Genomic DNA, 20186 nt, shown 5'->3' with positions numbered 1-20186 from the left:
CTAACTATGCCCTTCAGTTACGATAGTATAAAAAACGTTTTGCATGCAATTTGAATGATATCGATGTACCAATACGCTGCAATGAATATGGTTATGCCAAGATCATTTTGCGACATTTTCAGTCGCAGTTATCTTTTCCACTATACACTGAATGAATAAATGATTAGAAACACCTGCATAAATTGTCAAATTTACATTGAGAGATACAATCAATTTAACAATGAAAGTCCATCTACATTGAATTCTTATTATATTTAGGAAGTATTGATGTTTGCACATTGCAAATGTACGGTTAGCAATACTGTAAGTAACATAATCCGTCACATAGACAATAAATATATCTTTTGCACAGTGCCTCTTATAACTCATTTATCCACTGAAAGTGTCCAGTTTCTTTGAGATCTAAAACTAGAATCAAATATAAAATTCATTTCTAATAAATTGCAAACATACAATATATTTTTCATAGCAACGGAACCGAAGGAGATAATGATGTAGCTACTCTTATTCTTTTATTTTGTGGTTATACACATTTGTTTTTTTATACACCTCACTCACCTCTTGGTGCCAGTCGCCAAAATCTTGGCAAGTGCCGACTTCAGTTCATCCATTTTCGGGCAAATTTCATTCCACGTGCCTTCCATGACGATACACACCAACGAAGTGATCTCCTCCGGGGCGGGTGACATCTTCGTGTCATCTGTCGTCTCGGTCGGTATGCCGGAAGCAGCTGGAGTACTGGCGGTGCTCGAAAGTGGGATCCCCGGGCGCGGACTGGTTGGCACAAAGGGGCTGGGACTGTCCACTCGAGTGGCACCTGTCGTGCTAACACTCGCCGCAACCGTGGCCTCGGCTGGCGTTTCGGTAACATTGAACGCGTAGCCAGAATCTTTGGAATCCGGCGGGAGCGACTCATCCGTGCTAGCAGTAACGGCGGTGTCGTCGTCAGTCACGGTAGTCCAGAAACTGGTTGCACCGTTGGTTTCCTGGCTATCGTCCTCTCTCGTCGTGCTTTGAACAGTCTCCTCTTCTATGAGGTTCGCTTGGGTCGTTGGATCATCCCTGGACTGCGTGGTCGTCGGGTTCATCGTCGACACGGAAACCGTTGTTTGATCGGTCACTGGGACACTCGACGATCTTTCGTCGCCGAGACCTGTGGTCCCCTTATCATTGATCGGAGAATTGTCCGTGACCGTTGGGCTTTTTACCGTGGTGGTGGTCTCATTGGAGGAACTATTACCGAACAGGTCCTGAATCGTTGGCACAGTGGTGACGTCGTTCGTCGATTCGTGTGCGCTGGGAGTGTTCTCGGTGACATTTTGGCTGAGGATAGTAGTCGTTTCGGTCAGCCCAACGAATTCATACTCGATCGTTGTCGTGGAGGGCATCAACGTTTCGTCGGAATTGGGAGGGCCAGTGACACCGGAAGGAATTTCGTTCGTTCCGTTCGAATCTAAGGTGCCGGACGGCTCGGTGACGTTTTTCGTAGAAATTGTCTCGATGGAAGTAGGCGACGTTGTAACGCTTTCGGGTGTTTTCACGGTGGTCAACTCCGAAACAGTTGTAACGGTCGAATTGTTCGCTTCGGAAGAATTCCCTTTGACGAGCGGATACTCCGTAACGAGCTCCGTGGCGTTCAGAGTCGAGCGGATCAGCAGAGAACTTTCCACGTTCGTTTGAATGTCAGGGTTCGAAGGTATGCCGGTGTCAGCTTGCGGTTTAATCGTTGCGAGAGGAGCGGCCGTTGTTCGGTCGACACTTTCGTGGAAAGGCGGCTCCTCGTAATCCCGTTTATTATCACTCTCCGGTTTTACGCTGACTTCCGTTATCCCGTTCCCGGTCATATCGAAATTTCCCTTGTCCGTAATCGCCTCGCGACCTTCACCCCACCGGGGTACATCATTTCCCGTGGCCGCGGATTTCCCCTCGGTTTTCGTGATTGTCCTCGGATCGATAGATCCATCTGCGGCCGACTGGTTCGCCGGCTGTGCTTCGGCCAATGCCACCGGTGACACGGTGGTCACTGGAATCGACGGGCGCAGCGGTGTGGTTGACGCTGTCGAGGACTCGTTACCAGATTTCTCGTAATAGGTCGGCTTAAACTGCTGAATGCTGTTCTCCAAAACATCCGACGCCTCGGTAACAATGAACTTCACGTCGGCTTGACCCCTGCCGATCGTGTTCTCCAGCGCGGAAGCTTCTTCCGTCGTAGCATCCACCTGATTATTACTGCCGTTACGAGTTTCCTCTTTGCCGGACGATTTCACATAGGGGTATGGCTTCAGCTCCGCCATCTTCTCGGCAGTGATATTCTTCTTCGAAAACGGGACATTGATCCTCGCGGTTGTCGTCGGCTTTGTCTCCTGATTGGGGAACTCATTTATCCCCGAGAAGGCGATCGTCCTGCCTCTAGGGACGAGACTAGAAGCATCCTGCGGCTCCACGGTTTCCTCGTGGCGCGATTTTTCAGTTGTCAATTCCACTAACTTTTGCTGGTTCTTTTCGTCGATCAGTTCATGGATCTCGCTGGCCTTTGTAGAGTTGTCGATCGATTGTTGGTTGTCACCGGAAGCGCGACTCGATTGGTCGACGAGTTCCGTCTTGGTGGTTGTCGTGTCCTGAGGTCGTCGATCTTCGATTCTTTGCGCTGCGTTTTTGGTTACGTTCCCGACAACTTCCACGTCCTCCTTCGGATCTCGGGGCTTCTGAGTTATGGCACTATCTTCGGAGATAAAGTTAGTGGCACTCTCGACGATGGCTCTCGACTGGTCTCCCGAGCTCGTTCCCAAGCTTTTCTCCGTCGAGGTTTTATTATGGTGGCTGTAGTTGACGTACGTGTCGTTGATTAACGAGATAGGCTCGTCGCTCCCTCTCTTTTCATCCGTCTCCTTCAGGTCGGACACTTCGATGTTTTTTGTTTGGCTCAAATCTTCCGTCTTCGCGATCCTCCCGTGAAGCTTCTCCGTTGTAAGAGTTTCATGCTCAGCCGACGGTGCTTCGAGTTTATTCGTCTCCAATTTTGACGCGGGAACGTCCGACGCCTCAGACGAACTCCCAAATTTCGCTTGCGTGTCAGTCTCACGTTCCTGTTTGAACAGGGCTGGTTCGTTGGTTGTGTTCGTTTCATGGTGACTCGTATCAGGAACCGTTTGGTTTGTCTTCTGGTCGAACTTGGACTCCTCCAACGCGGGCTTCGTAGTGACAATGATCAAATCGTTTGTCCTGGACAATCTGTTGAACTCGTCGGAAATTGTTTTCGTGCTCGAACTCTTCCCCGAAGTTTCGCGAGGGGTCTCTTCGAATCTCGAGCTTTCATTCGTCGAATCCGACGTCGACAACCCATCGACTTCGTTCCGTGGCCTTATTCCTTGCTTTTCGGAGTCTTTGTCGATCACTTTCTCATCCTCCCCTGCTTTAGCCTCTTTTATAAGCTCGCTTAGCGCCGGCTCCGCGTCTCTTTTATCGCGTTTATCGAACGGAACGAATTCCTCAGTTTCGACTCCCAACGGTATTTTGTTCAATATCGCATTGTTCTTCTCAACTGTCGGCACTCCCAACGCGTTCGACGCGAAGTCTTTGTAGCGCAGTATTATGGGTGGACGTTCTAACCGGTCTATTTCAGCTGCGACGGTGCTGAAGAGCAACAGGAACGTACCTGAAATGTGATCGATATTGAAGTTATTCAAATGTTTAGCCACTACTGTGCTTGAAAAATCAAATAATTATGCCCGAAATTTTTACGGACAAAATTAATAACTATACAATTTTTTGGTTCGAGGAATTAATTAAGATTTATTGAAACTCGCTTTTCGAAAGGAAACTCTCATGCATGCGCAACTTATCTTGTACGTCGAACGACTGTTACGGCTTTGTCATTCGAACGTAACCGTTTATCGTTCGCTCCCTCACACACACATGCGCCCATGCCTCGTGTTTTTGCTTACACACACTCATAATCACAATAGGTTAATTTAACCGCCGATATGTATTTCCCTATTGTCTATCGTCCCCACACTAATTCATTTTTTATCGAAGATCCCGAATGCTCTTTTAAAGCGCAGGTGATGATCTATCATTTGATTAAAAAAATATATAATTCTATTTAAAATGTTTAAATGATCATAATTTTTAATCAAACACAAAGTTTCTTCTGAATTTTTTGTTGTTGCAGTTTTTTGTCATATAATAACTGTTTAACTTTATTTTTAATCATTTTTTGTCAGCTTATCGGAAATATGTGAAAAGTCGAGACGATCACATAGGAGAATAGCAAAAAAATAATGACTTTTCTCCAAAGTAAATTTTTTGCAAGAAAATGTTTACTACTTTTTTACATTATATAAATTATTATATAGATTATATATATAAATTATAAAAATGTTTACTACTTTTTTAGATTATATATAAACCTTATAACGTAAACGTACTTTCGAATACCAACTTTAAACTAATGCTTTTCGTCAGAAGTGATTCAGTATTTTTATGTAAGAAATAATGAGTAGCATCGAGTAGTGCATTAAAAAATATACGATTCCATTTAAAAAAACAAAGTTGACATATCTACATTGGAAAGTGTGCCCCCTGATACCGTTTAACTTTTGTCTGACACGTATTTTAATATCATCAACAGTTTCGGAGATATCCGACTGGGATGATTTAAATGGGACACCCTGTATAATGTAAAGTACAGTAAAGTACTTTCATTCTGAAAGGAAAATTTCCCGGATATTAGACAGAAATCGTTGTGTTCTGTTTATTTATTTAAAAGTTAGCACGTATTTCACTGAAAAAAAAACGCGGATGATCCTCTAAAAACAATAATTTCATACGGATGTTTTCATATGAACACAAGGTAAAATTGAACGGTGCGTAGATGAAGCTTTTAATGGATTTAAAAACCGGTTGGTCGAGAATTATTCAGCCAGGTTGATGGCGATTCATGGGACTCTATGATATATTTCGCCACACATACTACGTTGCAACGGACGCAAAAATGCATATGCATCAGTGTGGTATGCTCTCGTGCTTCTGAATGTTAAACAGGCCTCGGGATTATGCAGAAGATTTAAGTATGCGCACCTGATCTCCGCCTATGTGATCAGGTTACATGAAAACACGTGCGATTGTATAAACTTCTGTCCTAAGTGCAATGCGATCGATGTAGCGAGGCGATCAAAACGCGTTTGCGGTTATCATTGAATAATCCCTGAGGATGTTGTCTACGAAATGTCATGTTGTAAACGTACTACACAGTATTTTAATGCTGAAATCTATTCTTTAACGTTCAATGTCCAATTTTTACATTTAGCTAGATAGATAGTTAGATCGATTCTTTTATTTATAAGGGGCCGGTATCCGTAGATTCGCGATAAGGTAGAGTGACTACATTACCGTCAAAAAATGGTTTCACGTGCTTCAAGTTTTCGTCCTTAAATAAGAATATTTTGTCGCTCGTAAAGGGCTCATTCGAAAGAGGAAGGTTCAATCTAGTGCGCGCTGGTCTGGAGCTGCCGAGATTATGCAGATATTTGGTAATATAAGCGTTCGAAGTACGCCAAAAAGTGACGATTAGCATGCCGTGGAGTCCAAGCATTTTTATGCCATTAGATGAGTTTTCTGGGTGATGTCGAGACCAGCGCGCGCTAGAAAATATCTCCAGCTACAAATTGAGCTAGAATTTGTCTTGATTCTGTTGTGAAATAAAGGCGAAAACTTGAAGCACGCTTCTGGCGTCAGAATTCATAATATCGATAATACTATAATCAAGAACGATAATCAAGACCAAGACGGATCTTAAATCTGTGTCTGAAGGCTGTGAATGGAAATTATTAACTAAAAAATCACGTGACTACCCCGGGCCCTTAACTGGATCATCCTAATTTTAGGTGGAGGTTATGTCAGTATGAATCAACAAAATGTTTAGCTTTTGCTGTTCGGCAACTGCACGAAACGTTAATACAGTTTTCTTCTTCTTTTGAAGTTGTACGCTCGACACCCCCTTAATCATACAATTGTGTATACAATCACTGCTTGGCTGACCACTTGATAGTTTGCCGCTAAATAGTAGAATAAAGTAACGCCGTATAGGAATCCTCATTCGAGATACGACGAAAGCAGAGAAAACTGTATTGTCAGTTCGGATTTATCGCGATTGGTTCCATGAAAGATCTATGGGGTGGTTAACGAGATTATTATTGTTAGGTGGATGTTACGTTGCAAGATTTTAGGCTGTCGGAGTGAGGGTCTGTATCCAAGAGATTTTTTTTGTAGCTTATTTTTTGGCGTGGCTGGAGAAGATAACTTAATTTATGACTTTAAGAGAACGTTTCCTGGAACGATGAGTGTCCAGAATTATCCTAACCGACCATGACTAAATCTCACGTTCGGTGTGCTTCAGCTCGAACAAAGAAAGAAACGTGTTTGATTAATCGGATGAAAACAAAAGATTTTAATCAAGATTTATGTTAGTTTGATTCTTGAAAAATTATTTCTCTGGAGGTATCTAACATGATTGGTATTTACAACCGAATACAATTTTATATGTTATGAAATTTGTTGGAATTTATTTCATAAATAGAACAAAATTAATCTGTTATTTCTTTAGAAGGAAGGATCGTTTGAATCGGCTTTTGATATACATTGTATCTGCAGTTAATATACATTGTATGTGTCCCCATGCATGGGACCCTCGATCCTCTGTTGTTCATATTGGACTGTTGCTCCTCTGTTTTCGATTTCTTGATTCATTCGCGACGTTTCGAGCTTTTAGAGAATCTATTGAAATATAAATTCTATTTCGTATACAGATAAAGAGTGTGCTTTTATTGTATATACCCATATCCCGATAAAATTCATATTCACTATGATTTTACGTGGCTTTTGATATCCAAACAAAATTTATTCATGACATTATTATTATTTTGACTACAGACAGTCTTTTTATTTACCCTTATTTTATTAGTTAGCATTATTGTAAGCTAGCGTTATTAATGTTTATTTAATAACAAATGCAAATTTTTCTAAGACGAGTATATTCGTCATTAGACCAATAAGTGCCATCTTTTCATGACTAGTATACTCGATATAAACGGTTAACAGTTTGAAGCGCAAGGACATATTATTTTTGTAAAGGGTGTAGCCGGATAAGGAGGTCAAAAGTGCCCCCAAACCAAATTGAATTTGTAATACACCATTCGATAGCTTGTTCAAACAAAATACGTTATGCCAATTTTCATCCCTATATGTCGAAATGGGGGTTAATAATGGGGTGACAAAAAGTCAGGTTTTTCCATAATTTCTCTTATCCTCTTCAATTGAAAATTTTGAAAAAAATCTGGCATATTTTAGCTATTAGAATACACATCCATGAATTTTTAGCTTCAAAACCAAATTTTAAAAAATAAGACAACTTCTGAAATGCCGATTTCTTGTAGAAGTTATGAAATACTAAGCTAATATTTTTACAGTTTTAGCATCTCGTTATGGTTGTTAATGTATAATTTTTTCACATCTTTCAAAGTGGGGTACCGCTATTTTTTACCTTTTCCGTGCCCATAAAAGTAATATATTCATATGATTCATATAATTAATTTCCTAGATGGATATTATATCAAATTCTAACAATAAGTAATATGCCTGTATTTCCATGGAAGAGTTCTTACCCCTCTGCTGCTTCATTAGTCTTCGTCGCTGTCATCATTGATTACGTTTTTTGATTTTTTTTTACATTATTTGCCTCACTTTGAAAAATGTGAAAAAATGATATATTAACAACCATAACGAGATGCTAAAACTAAAAATATAAACTTAGTATCTCATAGCTTCTACAAGAAATCGGCATTTCAAAAGTTGTTTTATTTTTTAAAATTTGGTTTCGAAGCTAAAAATTCTGAAAAACTTCATAGATGTGTGTTCTAATAGCTAAAATATGCCAGATTTTTTTCAGAATTTTCAATTGAAGAGATATAAGAATGAAAAGTGGCACAAAGTATTTTCTTTGGACAAACTATCGAATAGCCTATTACAAATTCAATTTGGTTTGGGCGCACTTTTGACCTACTTATCCGGCTACACCCCTTAAAAACTAATTATTGATATTACCAAATGCTGCAATATCTCTTCAACATCACGTATACTCTTCATATTATTGAAAGCGAAAATATTGAAAGGAAAATTGATTTCCTTTTCTTATTATGCATTTCTTTCTGTGCATAAAATACAAACTCGCTATTGACATAGATATGCGACGTTGATAGCGAATCTATTACAATGCTATTGTTGACATTTTATGATACCTATGAGTTATTTATGTTTATCATCGTCAAGGAAATCTCAGAATCATATTGCATCAATTTCCTGTTCCACGAAACATTTACAATGCAGAAGCGTTAAAAGTACGTAATTCAAATTTTTATTCTGACCATTTGAAGAGCCTCCATATTTCAAAGAAAGATTAATGATTATCTTAAGTGGTTTAATTATGCATAAAATTACACAATTTAAATTCGCCTTAGGTGTACGCCGTAAGCGACCGACGCTCAGTGTGCCGTTTTTATAAAATAGGTGGAAATAATTAAAAAATATTCACGTTGTGAACTAGGTCAAAGTTAGCTTTTTCGTAAGCTAGTACTTCATTGAGATAGCCTGAAAAGGACACAGACTTATATTCTATCTGAACTCATTTGTTAAATAAATAATAGTCAAGTTCAAAGTTTTTAAGAGAATATTTTCTTTCTAATTAAAAATGGATTTTTACAGACCAGGCATTTATATGTTTTACAAAAAAAACTTTTATATTTTTACCTCTTACTAAACTTGCAATCCACTATTACACTATCACATAAAATAATATTCGATATTCTTTATATTGGACTAAGATAAAAATGTTGTAACTTTTTTGGTACGGTTAGGTGTATCAAAACTTTTCTATTAATACATTTAGAAAACACTATTATTGAGATGAATTCAAAATTTAGCTGCATCAACTTGCAGTTGCAACAGAGAGACAATTTCTTGTTTTAAAAAGTAATTTAATAATAGGTAGAGAAGAGTTCATTAACGAGTTAAGAGAAGAGGGTGTGATGGAGCTAATAACAATAATTTAATAACAATTTCAAAACTAAGTTTTGTTCAAATTTTAAGTCTGTATTTATTTAAAATTCGTTTAGGCGTGTCAAACTCACAATCAGTAAAAATCGCAACTTTCGTTAACATTAACTTGTTTAATTATTTACTTCTGAGGATATGTCCATTAATTAGTTAAAAGCACATTCGAAATCAACTAGCAAAGTTTCAATTTCTTAAATTCAAACACCCCCTCTAAGGGTAGTTTTGTAAAGACAGTTTCTCATGTTAGCAAATACCTAAGTAATACTAAAATTATATTCTACGATCCCAAGAACCCCTGAACCCCTGTTGATAATTAATAATATATAATTAACAGTGACATGAATTTTGTCCAACTTTTTTGCGATTCTGGCTCACTGTACGACGCCTGACTTGTAATTTTCTTACACGTGTGTGTGCAAATGATGTATGGAGCCCTGGGAAAACACAATGATCGATCAACTTGTAAATGAAACCAATAAATTACCGATGATTTCTGCATGACAGATAAGTTACAGTAAGGATAGAAAACAGCTGAGAATATATCGAATTAAGCGTTCCTTAGATCAGCGTCAACGACTGTTCAACCGATTAGCAATTGGAGCGTGATTTCCTACTCCATTATCAGAACGAGAGAATTCTTTATTAATTATATTATAAAATTAGTATTAATTATAAAATCGCGACGACGAGTAGATGTACTCATTACACTTTACCGGTAACCCTCGAACAGCGGACCATTTTCACACCTATAAAATTTATGTCGCTTAAGATCATTCACAGCTTTATTTATTAATCTTTTAAAACATATTTTTGAAGATATTTCTTACAGACGCATTATTCTTTCTGTTGTTCCTAATGTAGTAATTTATTTATTCAATTTAATGATGAAAAATTGATTAGCTAACTGAAGCTGTTAACACTGTGGGTCAAAATAGACCCGGACTTCGCTCTCAAAGGGTAGAATTAGACAGATACCTTCCGTTTAAAAAAAATTCTGTTCAAGCTTATACGTTCCGGTCATTCGTGGGGAATTTTTACGAAAACAATTTCTACCTCTTGGAAACTTTTCCAAAACATATTCTCGTGCGACGGATATATTAGAATCTGTAATTAGGAGATCCATGGAAACAATTCTTTTTTAAACTGTGTTAAATTATGGATACACGCACGACTTACGATGTTACCACAACGCGATCACGAACGCAAGAGGAAGCTCAGATCGAGCGGTCCTCACGAGAATCGTTTTGGACAAAAGCCGATCGCTCGCCAGGCTCGTACAGCATGCCGACGGAACCCGTCGCTATCGCTTGCCAGGCTCGTAGAGTACGACGACGGAACCCCGTCTTAACAAATTGTTTATTTAGAAAGTCCCTATAAAATAAATCACCGAATTATTATATGTTAGATTTATTTAACAACATTACTTAATATTATTTACAAATGAAAGAAACGGTATGAAAATCAAAACATAAGTACTATAGTTTTGTTAGAGATATTGAGTAAAAAAAATCAATTTAATTTCATAAGCAAAACATTTTCTAGGATTGTAATTATTTCTAAAAAAAATTCTATTTTGTCACTCTCGGAGGGAGGACTGATTTGGCACTTGTTACAATTTTTATTTTTATTGTTTATTTTTAAATTTTATTAATTTTATTCAAACCAAAAATTTTGATGTCAAGAATTTTTTTACTTATGATACGACAACTATTTTTAAATAGTGCCACATGTAATAAATTCTAAGGTAGCTGATGAAAAAGTGCTGGAACTTTTTCGAATCCTGCAAATAGTCATTTGTGCATTATGTAATCAGTCGAGCATTTGTCGTGTTCGAATCGTATCCTCGTAGGAACGATATCTGTTAGAATTGTAATTACACCTAATTATCTTTTCGTATAATAATTAAGCTAATGAAAACAATGCGCGAGAGAGACGTGCAAAATACCGAAACAGAATACGGATACTGGTTACTTTGGAAAAACCAAACTAGTTTTGGAAAAACCAAAATTTTTCGAAAACGTTGCGTGATGGAGCATTTCTGCTTTCAGATTTGGTTTTAGGATGACAAAGTGTATAAGAATCACCCAACAGGTATTGCAAAACTCGAAAAAAGTTTGATTTTGTTCGGCAGTGTTATCGAACAGGAATCGTCTGACGTGTCTGTTCATGACCTACCGCTTCTACTTCTTACAAATGCTAGGCACGCGATTTAACAGATTTTCAAAGAAGATTTTTTCGAAAACAATAAACGAATGAAAAAATTTGAGTCCGTATTTTCAGCATATTTTCTTACGTAGAATCACCCCGTCCACGATTGCACCTTCAATACTGGGGCACCCTGTATAATTAGATTATTCATATTTTTCTAATACTTTTGTTCTAAATAATTATTTAATGTCTAAAATCACTCAAAATGTACGATTTAAAATTATTCCACAATTACTATGTACAGTAAATGTTTAGTCTATGTTCTGGAATTACTAAAAAGGTTATTTCGGATTTGCGTATTAACAATTATACAAAACACAAGTTAATTACGTAAATCTTCCCATTCCTGTGCATATTAGGTATAATAAAATTCCATCAAATCTCAACAAACCCATACTCATAAAACTTTATAAATGTATTAACGATGTTCGTAATTAGTGACGTTTTATTAAAAATTTAAGTAATTAGTAACGTTCCTGCTACTAGATTTGCACATATTAGGTACAATAAAATGACAGAAAATTTCAACATACACATACTCATAAAACATTGTAAATGTATTAACGAAGTTCGTAATTAGTGACGTTTAATTAAAAATTTGAGTAATTTTTGCACATAATTGAATAGGACATGAGTGTATGATTGCTTAGATTTAAAACATGTTGCATGAATTCTTATAATTCGTTATTATTATGTGTTTACATAATTGCGTTAGTAAGTTCCGGAGTGAATTTTTTGGGAGAATTAAATGCAAAATTGAATGCTGCGGAGGGATAATTATAGTAATTATAATAATTATACTAATGAGATAATTATTAAATTGTGCGCTACGTGCAAATTAGAAATTTGCCTGTACTATTGCGTAAAGTGTGAAACAGTTTCAGAACCGCTTTAAAGCGAGCATTGAACTACATACGCTAAAATATCCAGGAAAGAATTCCGCTTTCTAATTCTAGTTTTGAGTTCTTTACGAAGCTACCAGTTCGGAACGAATCATCCGATAATAATACGGATTCGGTCGGCAAGGCAAGATCGAAAGAAACTTTCAATTTCGATTCTGGCGGGCTGAACGAATACCGGAAACTTTCATTCTCGATATCACGATTTTGAACGCTGAGTTTTGCCGAAGCGAAAGAATTTTAAATGCGCATCGGTCCGAAAAACACCATTAATCTTTCCTGACAACAACAATGCACGCATACTTAATGGACTATGTTGAATACGTTTTTGTATACACTCGGCGTAAAAAGTATTTGTACACCCCTTAAAAACGAATATTTTTTAAAATTGGACCAAACGGCTTGGAATTTTTTTTTGAGACGTTAGAAGAATTAGTTTACTTATTAGGTGATATGAACATTTTTTTTTAAATTTCTATTGCTAAATATGTGCCGAATTGTATCGTGTTTGGTATCATTTTAATTTAAAAAAAAATCAACAAATATATTGGTGGAAGACTCGTAAAAAAAAATAATTCATAACTAAAAAGTTTAGGTTTTGATTGAAAGGCCTGAGCTCACGCCAGTCTTTCATCTTTCCCGAACGCTTCGACTCTCCGCGTCTCTTTCTTTCCCATGCGCTGTCCTTCTTTGCGTCCGAAATTTTAAACGTTCATTACACAAGTAATTATCATCGGAATAATATCAGAGTTGGTTTCATTTTAATCAGAAAAATGCCACGAATATGTTGGTGTCCGTCAATTAAAAAGGGCAGAATTCGCTGTAGTGAGTGTCCAATAAGGAAGGAAATGATAGTAATATGATAAACAAATTTTTTGGAGTCGCCAAAACTCCTTTTAAAAAACATATTTTTAATGCAAAACGAACCTATTTACCAAACTTCAGCACAATCGGATTTGACCCATTTTTGAAACTTTAGTCCTTGATCGATTTCGATGAAACTGTGTGCACGTGTATAACTTACTCAGATCTACGACAGACATCTTCGTAATTTTCATTATGGGCACAGATAAAAAACTGAGAAATCGTGACCTTTACGCTTTAGTCAGGAAATCAGTAGATAGTCAAGAATTTTAGTCAATTGATATAGTTTCCCAATGTTGAGTACTTTAGGAAGTATTGTTCAGTTAATATGTGGAGGATCTGCATTTTAATGAAAATAAATGAATCGTAAATATGCAACTTTACCAACAAAATTGAATATATTTTAGAATTTTATTGAATTTAAAACAAGAAAATATACTTTTTGTCAAGACTTTGTTTAAAAGTATCATTTTATTCAGGAAAAAAAAATTGAAAGAGCTGAAAATTTGAATTCTATTTTGGAGTTTTTCTTAAACATTGTTACTGATAGGTGCATAAAATTATGAAATTCGTATTAGTGAACGGTTTTGCTTCTGGAATATTCCAGTAAATAAAAGAAGTTTACATTTTTTTACTGTGTAATCATAATTATTTTTCCTAAATATATGAAATAGGCACAACAGAAATACTAAAAAGCCATATATAATTCATTTTCGGTACAATGTAAGTCCTTGCACTACTATTTATTTTGTGGTTATATTGATTAGAAATTCTTTATCTTGACAAAGTTTTTTGCAATTATTTCGTAAACTAAAGCAGACTGTCAAAAACTTTGAAAGGAAATGTTGTTCAGAATGATGACCTTGACAACATATTTCAAGGTTCTTGAAATTGTAGAGGAGGTAGCACTTCGACAAGTTTACCATAGGATGGTAAGGAGGTTATGATACAATGTCGAATCGTCAAGTAAAACACGGGAAAAAGTTATTACGCTTTTTCACAGGCGTAATAGAAATCTCGTGACTACGGAGTAGTATAGCGTTTAGGACAGCTATAAATTTGTATTGTCAAGACAAATGTTACGGTTAGGCTACAGTAGAGAACGGTGCAACAATCCTAACAGTACTTTGTGCCTGCACAGTTCGTGCGGTCTCCTGGATTGGTAATCTTCGTAACACGGTACATATCGCGATGGAACAGGATGCAACGGAGACTCGATGCTCTCTTACAGACGGAAACTTACATACATATGTATATCGTGCAGTTGCATCCACGTGAAAGCTATGGCAATCATACTGAGGAAATCGGAATTGCAAATATTAGGGGTATCCATAAGTAATCAATTATTTGCAAAGAATTTGTTTTGCCTTTAGTTCTGTACCGATCGTTGAAGAGGAAACAGGTATTCTTTTACAGTTTTCGGTAAAGCAGCCTGTGTTCAAAATATTTTAAAAAGTATAATTTTCTTTTACAACCTTGTAATAAAATGGCGGCGTCCGTACCTTCCGAGGATCATATTCGTCATTGCATACTTTTTCATTTTCATGCGGGACTTAATGCAACGGTAACAACAAAGAAAATTTGCGATGTTTATGGAGGTGTATTGAAGGTCAACAAGTGTCAACGTTGGTTCAGAAGGTTTGCTGCTGGTGATTATGATCTCTCTGACAGGCCTCAAAGCGGGCGACCAACTGAATTTAATAATGACACCCTAAAATCTCTTGTGGAAGCTGATCCAAAATTAAGTATACAAGAATTATGGAGAAGCTTTGGGTCCACATGGTCAATTATACAACGAAATGGAAAAGGCATATAGGCAAGGAATATGTGTACCGCATCAATTATCTGAAACGAACAAGAATATTCGTCGATCAGTTTGCACTTCATTGCTATCCAGATTTCGTAGAGATCCATTTCTTAGCAGAATCGTTACCGGAGATGAAAAGTGGATTCTTATGATAACATAAAGCGTCCCAAGCAATGTCGTTCTGCAAATCAAACCGCAATATCAACCCCTTCACCTAGTTTATCACTTAGAAAGGAGTTACTGTGCATTTGGTGGGACTATCGTGGCATAATTCACTTTCAGTTGTTGAAACCTGGAGAAACAGTTACTGCTGAGTTGTATTGTCAGCAATTACAACGGCTGTATTCAGAACTATTGAAAAAGACAGCATCTTTAGTTCACAGAAAAGGTATAATACTGCAAATTGACAATGCCCGGCCCCATACAGCGAAACTCACTCAGAAAAAAATCAAAGAATTGCAATGGGAAGTTTTACCGCACCCCCCGTACTCACCATCTTTTCAGATCTCCGGATCTCTCTGTTATTTAAGAAATAAAACATTCACTTCTATAGAAGATGTAAGGAAGCACCTTGAGTCGTATTTTGCTTCATGAACCCTGGATTTCTATAAGAGGATACAAAGTTTGCAGGAAAGATGGCAAACTGTCCTTGATAATGATGGAGATTATATAATAAATTAAGAAATGAAAACTTGAATTTACTACCAAATTTGTTTTAGATTTCAAAATAATTGTTTACTTATGGGTCCCCCTAATATATCACAAAACAAGTACAATAGAACCTCGATAACTCGAAAACCTCTATAAAACGAACATTTTCTTCATTTCCGCCCGCTCAACTGTAAACACCTCTAGAACTCGAAATAATATTTCCTTAACTCGAATCATTTATTGCGTGCGACCTCTACAAGTCGAAGTTTACCTCTACGTATCAGTCAATTCATTCAAGAGGATCAAATCGAAATATTTCATCACATATAAAAAATATCACATTACGCAGGCATTCACCGTGAATATTTATATTTCTCATCCTTTTTTACGTTTATGACATTAAATGATCTTGAAAGACCTTAAATGAAATCGTTGAAATTGTCTCGAGAAGGGCGACAATCGCAGGAGTTGAAAAGTATGTGGTTTCGTTTAAAAAAATTAAGTTGACCTTCAAATTTTTTAATCATCCCCACCTGAAAAATAGTTATGTACACCACATAATGGGCCCCTCGATACCAAACAACTTTCGTCTAAAACATTTCATTCTATCTCAAAAAAATGTAGAAGTTAAAATGTTGCAGATGGTTTCTCTTAGGTGCCTCACTTTGTATACATTTCAGATATACAGTGACTTCTCGATATATGTCAACAACACCGGTCTTGCCACCGTCGTGTATCGTCCAAGAGACACTATTCTTTGATCCGCGCCGAACGTAAAAAAGGTCACGATGCTCGCCGACGAGGCCTCAGTCACCAAGGAGTGTAAACATACCTGTCCTAGACGCTACATGTCAAAAACACGGGTCTGGCAACGACAAATGCCATCTAGAAGATTGTACTATTCTTCGACGCAGTGCCGAACGTAGAAAAGGACAGCGAAGCTCCAGTGGCCTCGGTCGCCGAGGAGATCACTACTAATCCAATAAGAAAACTTCTTTATTTTTCATTATTTTGGGTACTTTCACCAACATATTTGTGGCATTTTTCTAATGAAAATAATACCAAATATGATATAATTCCGATGATATTTACTTGTGTAATGAACGATGAAAGTTTCGGATGCAAAAAAGGACAGCGTGTGGGAAAGAAAGACTGATGTGAACTCAGGCCTTTAAATAAAAAATTAAACTTCGCGGCCCCTCACGGGGTATACCCCGCAGTAGTGGGAATAGTTCCGCGACGTTTATCAGCCTAGCCTTTACGTCTTATGTGGAGATATCACTGTGTACATGTAATAAATGATTTTTGATGCAGGCATTGCTCAACATTTTCTTCGTTACAATTAACACTCTTGCGGATTGCAATTGATAAGCGCAAGCGATACATTTTGCAGTGACGAAACCACTCGATATGAATGAACAATTCTATACATTTTTTAATTACGGAATGATCACAACATTTTTCATTCACAAATTGTTTACTTCAATATCATTTCCTTTCATCGTAGCACTTATCCCTCAATCAATACTGAATTTAATTTATTAGTATTTACTACTTTAGAACTGCCTTTGAAACAAATGTTGCTTTTATTGCAAAATTCTAAGCTTTGATTCATTATCCTTAATTATAGTAATCATAGACTTTCCATCTGTTGCCGAATGAGATGCATCTCCATCCTTTTCTAATATTTGATGATAGGCATTCAAATTTCAAATTTGATAAAAGTATTTTGGTCTATGCACACGGTATAAAGGGAATGAATAAACGTTGAAATCGTAGTAGGCACTAATCTCGCGTATTTGAAGCATGAAGCATGCGTGTTTCATCATGTAAATATTATTGCACAGTGTACTATTTCGGTTGAAGACAGAAAATTACTTTTATCATTTTGCTCATCTCTGCGAAACGTTTAACATTCTTACACAGCGTTACAAAGGTGTTTAAATACTTCCATTTATGTTCACCATCTTGTGTGTAAAGTCTAAAGATATTTAAGAGGCCTACTGCATTTAATTGCAAGAAGCAGATCTACCATAGAAAATGAGATTAAAATTTACTCCTTATAGTAAAAAAACTCAAGGTGACTTTCATATATCGATAAAAAAGCAGAATAGAAAAAACTAATTATTACACTGCCTGCTATTCTTGAAATCACACAACTTTCGTTTCAACCATTTTTTCATATACCAAATAGTTTACAAGTAATTTAGGTGGCACGGTTAACTGAATCATCCTGTATAGTTAAAAGGGTACTATTCAAGGTTACGTTAATTAGATTTGATTTAACCCTTATGCGCATTATGATCGTTCTATATTTTAGATCAGGGCTGGACACGTTTGCCTCAATTGAGGAAAAACCGTCCCCGCCATAGCGCCCACTGTCCACTTCAAGTAAGCGTCGTTACCAGTGTCGCCAGATGAGGAGAGGGAGCACGAATTAAGGGGAAAAATTTACCCTCTCTCGGCCAGTACTAGAGTATGCACAACAGAGACGGAACGCGTCACGTGACTCGACCGCGGCAGAAACGTGGGGAACAGCGTGGTAGAAAGGGAAATTAGAGTGGGGGAACAAGTCTTGATCTGGCGACACTGGCCGTTACCATAGAGAAAGGACGCGCATCGCCTGTCGCGTATTGCTACAAAGGTATATATGTTGGGGCAACGAAGACGCGAGACACCAGCGAACGCGACGGAGGTGCGCGCTGCATGAAAGAGAGGTTGGTGGGGGAAACAAGCTTTTGAGGGACCCCAACCGTAACTTCAACCATCGAGGTATTCACGGATATACATTATGCATTTGCGATTCAATGAATTATGCAAATCAATCGGTAAATATTCTATTGTAATGTATTCTTACCTATGCATGCTCCTAACGCGAGAGATGATCTTCTTCCTCGAGTCATCTCAATGTCCGTTGCACCTCCTCGCGAAATCTGCAACAAAAATCATACACTGTTTCACAATTCCTTTAAATTTATCATGATTGTATGTCGATAATACAACAGTTGATCTTTTTCATGATTGCTGTAAGAGAGAATAGTAAAACTTTGTTCTCGACGAATGTATTTTTAATAGTATAAAATGCGTGAAGTAGATACATTATTGTATGTAGAAAGAAGAAATAGTAAATCGTGAAAAGGATGATTTCGAATTATAGTTGAAGAACAGATTTTCTGTGCCACATTTCAGGTATAATGTACGATAAAGTGGTAATTTATTCATAGTATTACTACGAATGGTAAAATTTGGCTTTCCTTCTCCACGGCAGACCTGGACAAATTTTATTGAAATGAAAACAAGAAATAACTATTTGAAATCATTTATTTCGCACCATTATCTTCAATACTGTTATTTGAAAATAAAAATGATATTGATTTAATTAAAATAATAGCAATTTCAAATAGTATATTATTTCAATATTTTTTTATTTCTTTTTCACAGTTTATATACTGCGACGGTGCATCTGTTGTTTTTCAGTTTGCATAATACGCTGGGATTCACAATGAATCATAATTATCTCGTTAACATAAAATTGTTCCGCATCCTAATCTGGGAGTCATCGGTATGAAACGCCCACTCCGTGCTGGCTTGGTAAAGTTTCGAAATGTAGTTTCAAAACTCTCAGTTTCGAACACTACTCTTTACTGCCCCAAATGCTTCCCGCTGTTCATCACCAAAATTCAACAGGGCACAGTTTTTAAGTAGGCCAGGTAGCGAATTCGCAATTGTTGAATATTGTAATATACAAGGCGATCAAGCTAACAATAAGTGTACCACCTAAATTATTTATAAACTATTTGGTATAGGAACAAATGGTTGAAGCGAATTTTCTAAATTTTCTGTTTTGCTTTTCTATTGAGATATATGGGTCACCTTTAATTTCTTTATTCGAAAGGGTTTAATCTTGTGGTGGAAGAGAAAATTGAACCCTGAATAGCTATAAGGATATATGGGGTGAGGAACTAATAGATACTGACATGTTTTTTATAAATGATTTTCAATGCAAATAATGCTCAAAATGTTCTCAATTGCAATTAATACATTTGCGTATTCAAATGTTCAATCTACATATTTCTCTTATTTCTGACCTTGTACGACCTTAGATGTTATTGTGTTACATATAAGTAAATTTGACTTGACCCATGCTTTCACATGACATTGAAAACATATAGCATTCAATTTAAGAAAAACTGAAGGTCACCTTCGTTTTTCGAAAAATAATGTAAATACAAAAAATTGACATAGATTATCGTGTTGCCAGTAAGATATACTGTAAGTTCTTCCTCTTCCATTTTATTTTTTTGGAAAAAAAATGTTTTCGAGAAAAATGCTGGTCCAATTTACTGCGAACACCCTGTATATGTATTTCATGTGACAGTAATGATAGGTACAGTAAATGCATAAAGAACTGTTTAAAAAGACTGTATACTTACTATCATGAAAGGTACATGCACGTAGTCTTTTTTAAACAATTTTTTAACCATGTTATACAGGAGTCTACTACAACTAAAAAACTAATAATGTATTACGTGGAGTCATAAATAACTTCCGTTTCAGTAAATCAGCTTTACTTATCAATAGTCTTCGGATTTTTATGCAAAATAAAAATTAGATACATCAATTACCTACATGAGCTGAGGTTGAATAAA

General features: G+C 36.7%; 1 protein-coding gene and 1 long non-coding RNA gene across 7 annotated transcripts in view; both read right to left on the bottom strand.

The window, feature by feature from the left end:
• The window catches only part of LOC143353625 (uncharacterized), a 180710-nt gene that overhangs the window by 44347 nt on the left and 116177 nt on the right, over nt 1-20186 (bottom strand). The gene's annotated exons all lie outside the window — the stretch shown is intronic.
• The window catches only part of LOC143353336 (uncharacterized), a 171482-nt gene that overhangs the window by 39576 nt on the left and 111720 nt on the right, over nt 1-20186 (bottom strand). For all 6 annotated transcript variants that reach the window (XM_076786615.1, XM_076786624.1, XM_076786580.1 and 3 more), the window contains exons 4-5: nt 18395-18470; nt 559-3655 (exon numbers count right to left, since the gene is read on the bottom strand). In XM_076786615.1, the coding sequence (XP_076642730.1) occupies nt 559-3655; nt 18395-18470 (3173 nt within the window). The remainder of the gene's footprint in view (nt 1-558; nt 3656-18394; nt 18471-20186) is intronic.

Source organism: Halictus rubicundus, chromosome 1, assembly GCF_050948215.1.
Source record: "Halictus rubicundus isolate RS-2024b chromosome 1, iyHalRubi1_principal, whole genome shotgun sequence".
Lineage (NCBI taxonomy): Eukaryota > Metazoa > Arthropoda > Insecta > Hymenoptera > Halictidae > Halictus > Halictus rubicundus.
This window is presented reverse-complemented; position numbering and strand designations above follow the sequence as displayed.